Source organism: Silurus aristotelis (assembly GCF_946808225.1).
Source record: "Silurus aristotelis genome assembly, chromosome: 1".
Taxonomy (NCBI): Eukaryota; Metazoa; Chordata; class Actinopteri; order Siluriformes; family Siluridae; genus Silurus; species Silurus aristotelis.
The window spans coordinates 16346710-16359736 of record NC_139574.1 but is presented as its reverse complement, the minus strand read 5'-3'; the positions used below and the strand labels follow the sequence as shown (position 1 = coordinate 16359736).

Sequence of the window (13027 nt, the reverse complement as noted above, 5' to 3'; positions counted from 1 at the left end):
AAACTTCATGACCGAGGGTTTCGGTCTGGTTTCCAGCGCCTTTCGGTATGCAGTTAGTAATCACTACTTTGTTCTATGCTGTGCTGTGCTTTTTAGAAACGTGAAAGAGCTCTGGTGTCGACATCTAATCCTGTTTCCAATGTCAACAAGGTCTCGGCTTAAGTTTGGACATGTGTTAACCATCACAACCTTGGCCCTTGCAATTTTGACAACTGCCACTTTTGCTGGTGGTTAGGTCTTAAATAATAAGCTCTATGAGCAATCTACTTTGTCATGTGCCATTTTGTGCAGGTTGGAGCACTAGTAAATTATGTCAGCTGTCAGTTTTGCCAGGCTCAGCCCAGACTGCATAAAAAAGTGTTTTATAGAAGGTATGTGGATGTAATCTGCTCCTGCAGTTTGGGCCGGGGATGAGTGATCCATGGTAGTAATCCATGATTTCACCTCCTGCAGCTTCAGAACACTTTGTTTGCACAGCTGTCTAAAACTTCTCGTTGCTTTGGAGACGTTATATCCTATTTTGTGAATTTTTTTTCTTCTCCCTCTATATACATATCTTACAGTATTTACACCTTGTCCAGTCAATATGGCACCACCAGTTTATAGTACCACATCCAAATAAAAGGAAGTTGAAGAAACTTCTGAAAGACAATGCAGATGTGGAAGAATCAAATGAAAGTGGTTCAAATGGTTGTATCACTTGGCTCAGGCACATTCAGGGAATGATATGTTGGAGTGCGGTCCTAGAAATTCCCACTAAGTAAGCTATCTGTTGCTGTATGCCCTTTGTGTCTTCCACTTTACTCTGCCCATCACTGGGGAGAGACCATCAGCGGACCACTGATGAGAACCTCATGTGTTTTTTGGGTTTATAAATGTTCCGAACAACTCTGCCTTATTTTTATTACCCACCTAAAAAACCCCTAAGATTCAAACATTACTTTAAATATACTGTTTAGCATAGAAGATATGGAGTTGGAGCACAGAGTAGAGTTTTGTGAAGCAATTCTCTCCCCATCTCGGCTTCCAAATTCTCCCTTGGCTTTCGTTCGTTCATTTAGGGAGAGGTCTACTCCGACATGTCAGAGGAGTGAGTTAGAGGCCAATAGAGGATCTCAAAAATGGCCCGTTGTATCATCCCATCTCTAATGGACTTACTCTCGAGACTCACTTCATCTCATCTCTACTTTTGGAAGGTCATTTTCATTTGTCTGTCACCATTACCTCGCCCTCACTCCATCTCCTCTCAGTGATGTCATTGTATTTCTTTTTATGGGCTTCTTAGACTTGGCGTGAATCATCATTATTGCCTTGCTTACATAATGAAAGGCATTTGTCACTCTCCAGTACTTGTTCCAAAAGATCAATTTTGACGGGACTTTTCTCCAGCGTGCACATCAAAACAGGTCTTTGTATTGCTTTGATTTGCGTTTACATATTTGTTTGGGGAGAAGGATGAGACACATGGTTATGCAGGGTTACTACGTTGCACATAATGGCCTCTGTTTCTGTGCAGCATGCTGGCAGACAAGCTGAACATGACTCCCGAGGAGGCAGAACGATGGATTGTTAACCTCATTCGTAATGCTAGGCTGGATGCTAAAATCGACTCCAAACTGGTAAGAGGCTCTCTGCTCATATTTATTTACTCTTTCGAATTCTCTTGTGTTGTATTGAATGCTCATTGCCCCCCCCCCCTTTTTTTTTTCTGTTTGACGCTTGTAGTCTATTTTTCTATCAAAGCATTTCCCATGATGATTTTGACTTAAGTTACATGGCACAATCAGCCAATCATTACTCTGTCCAAGTGGCTCAATGAAGGGTTCCACCAGACATATGCCTCCACCAACGCTGGAAAGATGTATTATTTAGGCCTTTTCCGAATGTCATAACAAACCCACCATGGGGCGGGCCCTCTGTAATCTTCTAAATCACACAGCTTTATAATGGTCTGGCCTAAAATTACCCCCCTCCCCCCCAAAGTTATTATAATTTTTTTTTTTAAATGGTGGGTAGTAATGGAGGTGTGCATGTGGGAACCCACAAGGGATTGGTTGCTTCGAATCTGTTTAGATCTGTAATACATTCTGCAGGGTCACGTGGTGATGGGCAACAACGCCGTATCGCCGTACCAGCAAGTGATCGAGAAGACCAAGAGCTTGTCGTTCCGCAGCCAGATGCTGGCCATGAACATCGAGAAGAAGCTGAGCCACAGCAACAGGAATGAGGTCAGAACTCCTCTCTCGTTCTCTCCCACGCACACACACGCTCGGTCCAACTTTTATCTGGTCTCATCTCTCGCTGTTTAACTCGAGCCCTGTAGTTTACACGCGCAAATGATGTTGTCCAGAGAACAGAGTCTGAAGAATGTTGAACAGCTATCAACTCAGAGCTATCTTTACACGGTATAAACCAGTAAGAGCAAGTTTAACAGAGCAGGCGCTTTCATCATGCCATTCTTCTTCAAAGCACTAATAACAAGGTAGATGGCAGCGCAGCCGTAAAGAAGAGGGCCCGAGTCCAGTGACTCAGTTCTATAGAGTAAATAACACACACTCTCACACACCAAGCTCTCTGTGAACTCTGAGCTGAAGCTCTCTGCACTTAGGAGTCACCACAGATGTTTTGCTTGGGGTCCAGGCACTCACTGTTTGATCTTTGTGTGTGTGTGTGTGTGTGTGTGTGTGCGTGTGTGTGCATGTGTGCATGTGTGTTGTATGTCAAATGGCTTGCTGAGACTCTAAAAGAATTAACCTTCACGTTGTGTGTGGCTCTGATTCAAAGATTCTAAAAAACTTGTATTGAAATAAAAGTTGTAAATGGACCAAGTACACATTAATAGACCTTTCAAAGGCCATGGGGTATGAAGTAACCCCTCTAAACACAAAAGGAAAGAACGCTGCCAAATACAACATTCAGGACTCTGTACAACATAGTTGTGGTATTAACAATTTGATCTCGAATCTACAGACGTGTGTGTGTGTACGTGTGTGTGTACGCGTGCGTGTTGTACGGCTGGGTGAACTAACAATTTATTTATCTATTTGTATATCTACAAAGATAAGGGGGGATAATTTTTATTATTAAAGTGTCAAAATCACCTTTTAAAAACATAAGTGGGCCTTAATTTCTAAAACTCCATTATTACTCAGTAAAAGTAGCTGATTGAACATTAAAATCTTTATTTATACCTTAAACTTTATCACGTTTCCTCATTTAGTGATTACTTTTTATAGACGCTAAATCAAATAATTGTTGAGGTATGGTTGTATTACTGTTCTGCCAGCATTTTGTAGCAGCTCTAAGCATTGTGATTTATATCATAGACTTTTTTTTTTTTTTTTTCTCCTCTCTCTGTACACAGATGGATCAGTTAGCCAAAATCAACTCTACAACCAGCCATAAACACATCACTTGACCTCTCTGTGCATTGTATAATTAACACAGGATCTGTCTTTTTTCTTCCCTGCAGACTCCAAACTGGGCCGGTCAGGACTCAGGCTTCTATTGAGCAGTACTGCGAAGGAATCACGTGCAGCCGTTTTTAACTTCCTGTTACTCTCCAGCATTCCCATCATGCTCCTGAACATGTTTTCTTTCTCATTGCACCTCAAAGTCAGGAAACCTTTATTTAACCCCAATTCAATGCATATGGTGTTCAATAAAAAAAAAAATACAAAAACCCATCTCACCCCGTATTTTGCCTTTTATTTCTGGACATTACAAATGGTGGTTGAGGCTGTAGTGGTCACACTCTTTTGTGTATAATAGATGAAGTTTTAATGAGCACACTGAGTCATTGAGTGGGACGCGGTTCTAGGCCACGTTTTTCGCAAAAACGCCACGTCCGTGAACCGTAATGATGAACGAGTGTTTAGTCTGCCGACTTTTACGGCCCTCTACCGTAGTGAGCCACCACTCATCCACTGGAGGAACGTCACGGAAGGAGGCATAAAGAGGTGATGTCAACTTGCTCGATACGAATCCGATGCCAGTTTGCCTTCTGTATGCACAAAGTGACTCTCTGGACTCATCAGGCTGCATTAGCCAACAGCACAATCAGCTTAATGCCCCCTCCTCTTATACCTCCCTCCCTTTCCTTCTTATCTCATACTGTATGCATCACAACAGCTGCAGTTTTTCTGTTTGCCCGTTTCTCATTTCCTTCGATCTCTTTCTTTCTCTCACACACAGTGGGCACGATGCATGTCTGTCTATTTTGGCCTCACCGTCAGCTGACACATTTATGAGCGCTGTCTTTCTGGATGAGTGAAGGGGGGGGGGGGGGTTCACAGCTGCCATAGTGTTCAGGCGTGCAGCCAGACGGCGAAAACGCTGACATCACCTTTGCTTACACAGTGTGTGAGAGGGAGAGAGAGAGGGAGCGCGAAAGGCGGCCAGCCACGAAACGAGGAGGTGGAGGTGGATAAAGTAATTGGTTTACCGGTTCTTTTGCCCGTCCTGTGCCATGACACATTACAAAAATACAACCCATGCACCCCTTAATTATCACATGAACCTTAAGAGTGCTGTATCAAATGTTGTTTTAGTACGACGTCCAGACCAACATTCGACATGTGGTAAGGAAACCTCTCTACCACAAAGCCTGACACTTTACTCAAAATAAATAAATAAACAAACAGGCAAAAGGTCGACTAAGGTTTTTGTTTTTTTTTGTTGGGTCCATGCCACTACGTGACCTTTCTGTTCGGCGTTGTTCTCTTTAAAAGCTTGAACTTTTGGCTAAATGTTCTGTGGAACTGCAAAGGTACACGCTGTTCTGTTGCTTCTGTTTTGGTCATTTTTCCTTGACCAGTTTTCTATAATTTTAGGAAAGTGGTTTAGAAGGGTTCCGTGACCTTTATATACTTTTGGCCAAAATGCAATTACCACCATGCGTTAGTTCTTTGTGAACCTGATCGAGGGTTGTGGGATCTTCGTGAGTAATGGTCCGCAAGAAAGACCAGAGGATCGTAAGTTCATGAACTAGAGCTGGCTGAGGTTAACAGGGGCGGCCTGTATCCAGTGTAATACCTGTAGCACCAGGCGGTCTTACCAGTCCTTGAGCAAAGCCTTTAATCCCAAAACACTCCAGGGGATTCCAAGAGACAGACCCCGTTCCTATCTTATTGTCAGACAGAAAATTCTGTGGCGTTCTCATTGTCTAAATATGGATTCTAATATAATACTGCAATATGTCAATTATCACATTAATGAGTCCAAATCATATTTGGAAGCATGAAGGTCCCAGTCAATGTAAATGACACCAGTTTGTTTTTTATTCTAATCACAAGTATGCCAGCTTTGGATATAGTGATTAAAGGTTTAATGAATCTTCCAATCAAATGGCGAACAATTTACATTTCTTTCAGTTGGAGGCATTAAACCATGAGCAATATGATACTTTTTAAAGATGCCCCAAGACCAGCATTCACTGTGAACAATATCAACTGTGTTGAAGCTTTGCTATATTCCTAATGCCTCACTAATAATTTGTAATGGAAACCGCCAAAGTTGTAGATTACATTAATCTGATCTTCCTGTTTTTTATAGAAATAAATCACCCTATATGTAACCTTATTCATGTTACTGTTGTATTATAGTTGTAAGACTAATGATGTAGCTTAATGATGATTATCTTTTTTGGCTGCTCCCATTAGGGGTCGCCACAGCAGATCATCTATCTTCATACTACTCTACATCAACTTCTGTCCTCTACATCAGCTTAATGATGATAATAATAATAATAAAACATTTAGCATCATGCAAACTCTGACAGCGTTGTGGTAGACATTTTGAAATCTGAACCAGCACCTATTGCTAAATAACTGTTCGTTCTATACGTTAATTATTCGGATGGAAGATGAATGAGCTCTTCCTTTATTCTAATGCTACTTTTCCTTCAAGTTTATTCACAAGGAACAAATTGCATATGCGGCCTACTTTGATATTTTATATATTTAAGAATAAACATTGGAGTGTTGTCTGCAGTCAAAACGCGACAATCTTGGTAGACCTCTTTAGGGTCTTCATTTTAAAATCAAGAAGTGATTTTTGTGAATTTTTCGAACAATGCCTGATCACCATTATTTGTTCCAACCACCAAATGTCTTCAAAGGCCCAATTATATCATAATGTAGGTTTTGTGGCTTTTAGCAGGAGTATGTCCACCATAAGGTTGTCTATATGCTAGTGCACTCTAAATTAGTGACAGTAAGTAATTTACACTCTCTCTCTCTCTCTCTCTCTCTCTCTCTCTCTCTCTCTCTCTATATATATATATATATATACTGTATATATGTGTGTTTGATAGATCGATATTCGTCACATCGTCATCAATATGGAGCAACAATTTTGATATCATTCTGCGCTTCAACTCCTCATCAGATTTATTTTAATGCTCCAGATTTTGCCCCCAACATTCATAGTACTAACTGTAAAATCCGTCTTAATCGAAGCTGTGATGTTCTATAAAAACTAAGTCTCATTTTAAAAAAAGGAGGTGGCGACACTTGAATGTCCCGCCCTGACTTATAATGGAAAATTACGACGACGCATGGAATATCACTGTGCGTTTCAAGGCACTATTTACAAGTAATAAAAGTGAGTCGTTTTAAAAAGAACTCTCATTTGTGTCTATTTACTATCTACTATTACCACAGCTTCATTACCTGTAATGGATATGGTAGCTGTAAATAAATCAATCGCTCATGCTACTAGGATCCTTCGGTCACTGGTGATGTCTTTCTATAAGGAAAAAAATAAATAAACAGAGCATTATATATTTGTATTCAGCTATAACTTCTTTAGAGGCTTCATCTGCTACAAAACGCATTTTCTTATTCAATAAGTCAATTCAGTCAATATGCAAATGAGCCCATGATGTCATCCAGTGATTCCTAGTGACCTTTTGAGCATAAGGTCCATACTTTCTTCTGCAGACTTGGCAGCAAACTGGGTGTCTGGTTCTGGAGAAAAAACACAAGGCCCAGAAACAATTTCTGGGATTTGACGTCTGCAGTGATGTTTTACTGACGTCAAATGCCTTTCGGCTCCCTATTGGAGCAGAGGTAGTGCTCTAATCACCTTGTATAAAGCAGTATTAAAAAAAATTGTTAACCTTCTGTAAGGTACCTTTATATAGGGAGCACGAAGTCATTTAGGATGCGGCCTAAAACTTTTTCCATGGTCTGTGGGAACTGCAGTGTGACTTAATGGCGGTTGAGCAGCAGTGAGCCTGACCTCATCCCAGAGGCTTTCTCAATGATCGTGTGGATCTCACACATCCGCAGAAGTGGGGAACATAAAAAAGGACAAATAAATAAAAGATTAAGTGCCACACCTAGTGGTCAAGCAGGGTAAAACACGTGTTTTATTTTAGGAAGCAAAAAATATTATTTTGACTGATGAAGGCAGTGAATGAGGTGCACAAAATCACTCTTCGCTTATAACGCCCTGTAACACGCATATGACGCTTTAAAATTCATCTGAGGACCAAATGAATCAGTTAATCAGTGATTTACGTCTTAATCCAAAGAAATCAAGTTTTCTTCATATCTAAACTCATGTATACTCTAAAGCCAGTTTGTAACTTAATTTTATAAAGCAGTACAGTTGCGTGTCCATAAATAAACGTCATAACGTCTTCATCTAAAGCATTTCCTTTATCCTAAAACATTAGCCCTTTATTATCACCGAAGGAGATCATCAGCCCAAGATTCAGAAGTACATGGTCTGTCTCTAGGTTAAAGAAAAGACAGAAATGATCTGCACTAGGACCCAGCACTCGCTCATTAAGTAATTTCTATTAGACCCGGCGGATTTAATGACATATTGGAAATGTTCAAAAAGAAAAACCGTAGATGGTGGGACTTCCAAAAAAAAAAAAAAAAAAAAAAAAAAGCCCCACCAAGATGTTAGGAGTCTCCACGTGACAGCAGAGCTGAGCTTATATAGTAAAAGCGGCCCAAGCATCAGCACCACTGAGCTTCACCTCCTCATCAGCAGAGCGCTACGGAGCCTGGAAGTGCTGAGCAGGCGGAGAAAGCAAGCAAGCAAGCAAGCCGCACATCGACCTCACACACCGCTTCACCATCACCACCACTAACGAGCTTCAGGTGTTCGACATAACTCTGTGTGTGTGTGTGTGTGTGTGTGTGTGTGTGTGTGTGTGTGTGTGTGTGTGTGTGTGTGTGTGTGTGTGTTTTCTTTCTTTCCTTTTTTTTTTTTTTTTACGGAGGACAAAACCCGAGGCGCTTCATTCTCCCCCCTTCAACCCGCGGAGCAGCACGTGAAGAGCGAGTGTGTGTGAGTGTGTGTGCCGCTTTTGAGCGCGTACTGTATGATGAGCTGTGAATAACGGATCCACGGCGAGCTTTGGAGTGACAAACTTTCTCCCGGCGACAGGGATGCTCAGAGCCCTAACTCCACTTTGGCCTTCTGAAGGAACTTGATATTAGTTTTTTTTTTTTTTATAGCTGATCGGACTTTTTTTCCCCCCTCGTTTTCAGTCGCAGGTATCCTTGTGTCATCTCGTGCGTGAGAGAGAGTGTGTGTGCGTGCGCGTGCGTGTGCGTGTGGGTCGCTCAGGCGGTATTGAGGGTATCAATCCTGCTTCTGCTGAACATGTCTGTTGGCGATCTGGGTTGCGTTACAACAGAACTCCACCAGCAGATAACGTTGATGTATTATCAACAGCTGCACTGTGTGCGCTGAATGATTGCTTTCCTTCCTCACCCCCCCTGATGAACTGCTACTCTTCATCCTCCTCTATAGGCTTTTTCTATACATCCGATCAGCGTCTTGCACTGGTTCCTATAATCCCATTATAAGTCTTAGGGTACAAGAGGATTCATTTCTTCCAGCCTGTGATGAAGCCGTGCGCTTTTCTTTGTTGAAACCCGCTTTAGAAGGAGAGATGACAATAGTCCCTGATGATAAACTCTGTCCTGTCTGATCAGAGACACCCCGAAGTATGGACTTCTAAACTTCCCGGTCCCTTTCTAGGAACAATCTGTAAGGCATACGTCTAAAAATCTTACACACGGACCTTGAGGACGGTGGAAAAACAAACGACCCAACAAACCAACCCAACACTTCAGACACGTTTGGCACTTCTGACTGAGTTGGAGAGAAACGCACAGCCGCCCAGATGCAGTTTCGACTCTTCTCCTTTGCTTTGATCGTGTTGAACTGCATGGACTACAGCCACAGTCAGACACAGGCGCATCGCTGGAGAAGGAACAAAAGAGGTAAAGCAGACTTTTAAAAAATGGAAAGAAAATCAGCATCCGCGTACACAGATTTTAGTAAGATATTTGCGCTTTGATAGTGTGAGTAAACACTATCAACCCCCCCCCAAAAAACTCATGGACGTTTCACTACTTGGTATTCCATTAAAAGGACTTATTCCATTTTTTTGTAGGGTGAACATTTTATTGGCTAATATGACAAATAATTCGTGTTTATGTATTTATTTACTGATGGAAAGGAAAATAAATGCATGTATCTGTGCATGAACTTCTAACTCCTGATTCGGCTTCAGCTGCGGTCTTGAGCGTCTGTGCGTAAAAGTGCATAAAGATACGAGCCAGGAAGCAACATCGCGCACAGCTTGTACTCATCTCAGCACTGCTTTTACCTGTTCACTGTAAGAATATCCCCATTTAGGAAAATTCATGATATGAGCGTTTTTGGATAGGTCAACTTGATCCACGTGGAGCTAACACCACATTATCACCATGTGCCCATATCTGAGCAGTCCTACACTAGGAGTAGATCGGGTTCAATTGTTTAGAAGGAAGTGATCACTTAAGTGTGTTTTCAAGTGTGATCACTTGGAGACAAGCACAGACGGTGTGGTCAGGTTCTACACCTTCTCAACAACATAGTAGACCTTGTAGTGTCCAAATATCTTACCTTCCTGTATCAGTGTTTGTAACTTGATGTTGTAAAGTCACATGGGACGTAACGTTTGTCTCCTGTTTGGTTTTCATGAACGACTCGAATAACATATGATCCTGAACAAAATGTCCTGGCTATGATCTACCTTTAATTTGTTCTGCAATGTGTCCAAAAATTGCTGCGCCCATATTATTCATAACTTTAATCCATTATTATACATGGAATGTAGAATCTATTCCTAACTGCTTATTCAGTTTTTATTAAAGTTATATGGCTATGTACATTTAGATGAAAACACTGGGGGGGATCATGTCCATTGTACAGCTGTTTGGAGTCCGGTGGTCACTTCTTGAGTGACTCAGTGATTTGAGCCCAAGTCAGAACTCGATTAATGATGTGTGTGTCTACGGTACCTAGAAAGACAATGAACTGAGCCGATAAACAATGACAGATTTAATCATTATCGGCATGTCAAATAGGGAACCAATCTTAGAAACGGAAGTCATTCTCCTGTCACCCTGAGACCCAACTACAACCACCACCAAAAGTAAGAATACACATACCACAAGTGCCTACAAACACATTAACATCTGTTTCTTTAGGTTGACATAATTCGATTGCTCTTCCTTTATTCTATATAAATCTTAAATAAAATTAATATCAATGGGGATACAATACATTGCACCTCTCTCTGTACATTGCATTACTGAAGCGAGAGTTTGTTCTCAAGTTTACTTTGTGCTGCAGCTGCATCTCCTCCAGATGCTGCTGGTGGATTCACCAAAAAAAAAAATCAACATCCCAATGTGAATCTACTCACTATGTTATGTATATCAACTCAGACCAATTATAACAGTCATACATTTGCATCATATAAGGTTTTCAGTGTTTATTAAAATTTAGGAGGTGTAATATCCTGGTGGAGGAAACCAGAATCTAGAATAACTAAGGAACATTATGAAAAGCTGTTCATGCATGCAATTTGATGTGTTAGTTAATAAATCATATATAGTAATTGCAGCCCACAAATGATCTGTATATGTTTGAGCATAGTATTTGATTAATAAATGTTATCAAATCTAATTCGGTTTCAATGGGAAATTAGATTGTGCGCTAGATAGAGTGATTTCAGTTTACTCGCTATGCCTATAGGTAGCCTGTTTCCTCGTGTTACTGACATACAGAAATAAGCAGCTCACTCCACATGACCCTCTATAATTAAGAGAAGAGTTCTGCATACGTCTTTTCTGCCTGTCACCGTTCCGTTCCTTTCTTTTTTTTTTAGACAAAATAAATGGGATGTATATTGTGCCTTTTGTAACTCATTTAAATATCTAAGCTACAAAACAAAAAGGAAGAATTAATGGGCATAACATCCATGATCTGAGGTGTAATCATATGCATGGCATGCTAGAGGGGGACCTTTATTCCGGCTGCAAGTCTTCCCCACCACCCATCTGCAAATAATCAGGCTGTCACTGCAGGGTACTGGCACACACACATTTTCTGCTCCCCTATTTTTCTAAGGGACTTGTGTGATCTCAGATACTCCGTAATATAATTTTCTTAATGGAATTAAAGTTGGCTGAGGTAAACTCTTTCTTTCTTTCTTTCTTTCTTTCTTTCTTTCTTTCTTTCTTTCTTTCTTTCTTTCTTTCTTTCTTTCTTTCTTTCTTTCTTTCTTTCTTTCTTTCTTTCTTTTTCAAGATGAGCATTTTGGATGTGAGGCAAAGAAAAAAACAGAATATATATATATATATATATATATATATATATATATATATATATATATATATATATATATATATATATATATATATATATATATATATATACATGTATACATTTATACATGTATCTCAGGTCCATTAATCATGCAGTCTGCCTGCATTTAACTCTTAATAAAAAGAGTGTGTTCTATTATTTTGATATACATAAGACCAGGAGTGACAAGTCAAGTTCAGTGGCAGTCAGCCAAGCTTAAATATTTACTTCTTTAATTTATTTATCATGCATATTGAGAGTACCATGGGAGAGAACACATACAATAGATACTCCAAAACCTTTTTTTGTAACGCTGCAGGTTCTTATGACAGCTTTATAGGCAGTTTATGCTGGCTTGCTCTTGTACAGCGGTATTTGAATCATTCCAGAGACTCCAGTCATGCGCTACGATTACTCTCCCAGAAGAATCAGGCATACGCGAATTAGCATGTGCTGAACAATGTGAATATACAGTGTTTGATGTGTGACTTTGCTTTGTGTTCTTGACTTTATTAACCCTGCTCTGGTGAATACTGTGCATGTTTCAAACAGACAGTTATACTGGATTAGGATTAAAAGACATGCTTCTTTTAAACATCTTTTTCAATCTGTGCGAAAAAAAAACGAAACCAACAGTAAGAAAGATCCAATTTACACCTCCTTACCCCCTACACTGCATGCTACTGAGCGCATACAAGGAAATGTGTGTGTGTGTGTGTGTGTGTGTGTGTGTGTGTGTGTGTGTGTGTGTGTGTGTGTGTGTGTGTGTGTGTGGGTTGGGTTGTGTGGGGGGGAGCAAGTTCTGCTATGATATCATTGCCAGACTCCAGGGTATTAGTTTTCATTTTATTCCCTGGCTAATGATGCCACCTGCTGACTACATAAAAAACCCCAAAAGGCTCATGTGCCAGCGCAGCCCAGAGGAAGAGAGAAATCAGGCGTGCAGATCTGTAAAAGGGATGCTGTTAACTCCTTTGTTGCTAATGAATTTATTCCCAATGCTTATTACAAAGAAAATCTCTGCTCTACTCCCAAACAGAATCTTTTTGTAAGTTCATAAACGTTATGGTTGTAACACACGCATTAACGTACTGCCGAGCCTCACGATCCAGGTGTTAAAGTCTAATACGTTAGAAGGAGCAGTTTTCACAGCAAGTTGTTTTTTAAATTGAATATTAACTGCTTAACTGCAAATGTGTGTTTTTTGAAGCACATAAACTTCTTATGGGGAACAAGCAGGAGATTGTTAAGCATTTCTGTAGACATTTTGTTGTGGATTTTACCGCTACGTCTGTGTGTTTGACCTCTTGTAGTCCAAAAGATAAAAAGATGCCCTTATCTCTTTAATCTCATCATCTGT

General features: G+C 40.4%; 2 protein-coding genes across 3 annotated transcripts in view; both read left to right on the top strand.

Annotated features, from left to right (window-relative positions):
* The window catches only part of eif3ea (eukaryotic translation initiation factor 3, subunit E, a), a 46283-nt gene extending 42599 nt beyond the window's left edge, over positions 1 to 3684 (top strand). For both annotated transcript variants that reach the window (XM_083547325.1, XM_083547324.1), the window contains exons 12-14: positions 1517 to 1619; positions 2094 to 2228; positions 3473 to 3684. In XM_083547325.1, the coding sequence (XP_083403451.1) occupies positions 1517 to 1619; positions 2094 to 2228; positions 3473 to 3511 (277 nt within the window). In that variant the 3' untranslated portion in view covers positions 3512 to 3684. The remainder of the gene's footprint in view (positions 1 to 1516; positions 1620 to 2093; positions 2229 to 3472) is intronic.
* Positions 3685 to 7918: 4234 nt separating this feature from the next.
* Positions 7919 to 13027, top strand: part of rspo2 (R-spondin 2) — a 47872-nt gene continuing 42763 nt past the window's right edge. Inside the window, exon 1 of the mRNA XM_083549044.1 lies at positions 7919 to 9251. Within this exon, the coding sequence (XP_083405170.1) occupies positions 9152 to 9251 (100 nt within the window). The 5' untranslated portion in view covers positions 7919 to 9151. The remainder of the gene's footprint in view (positions 9252 to 13027) is intronic.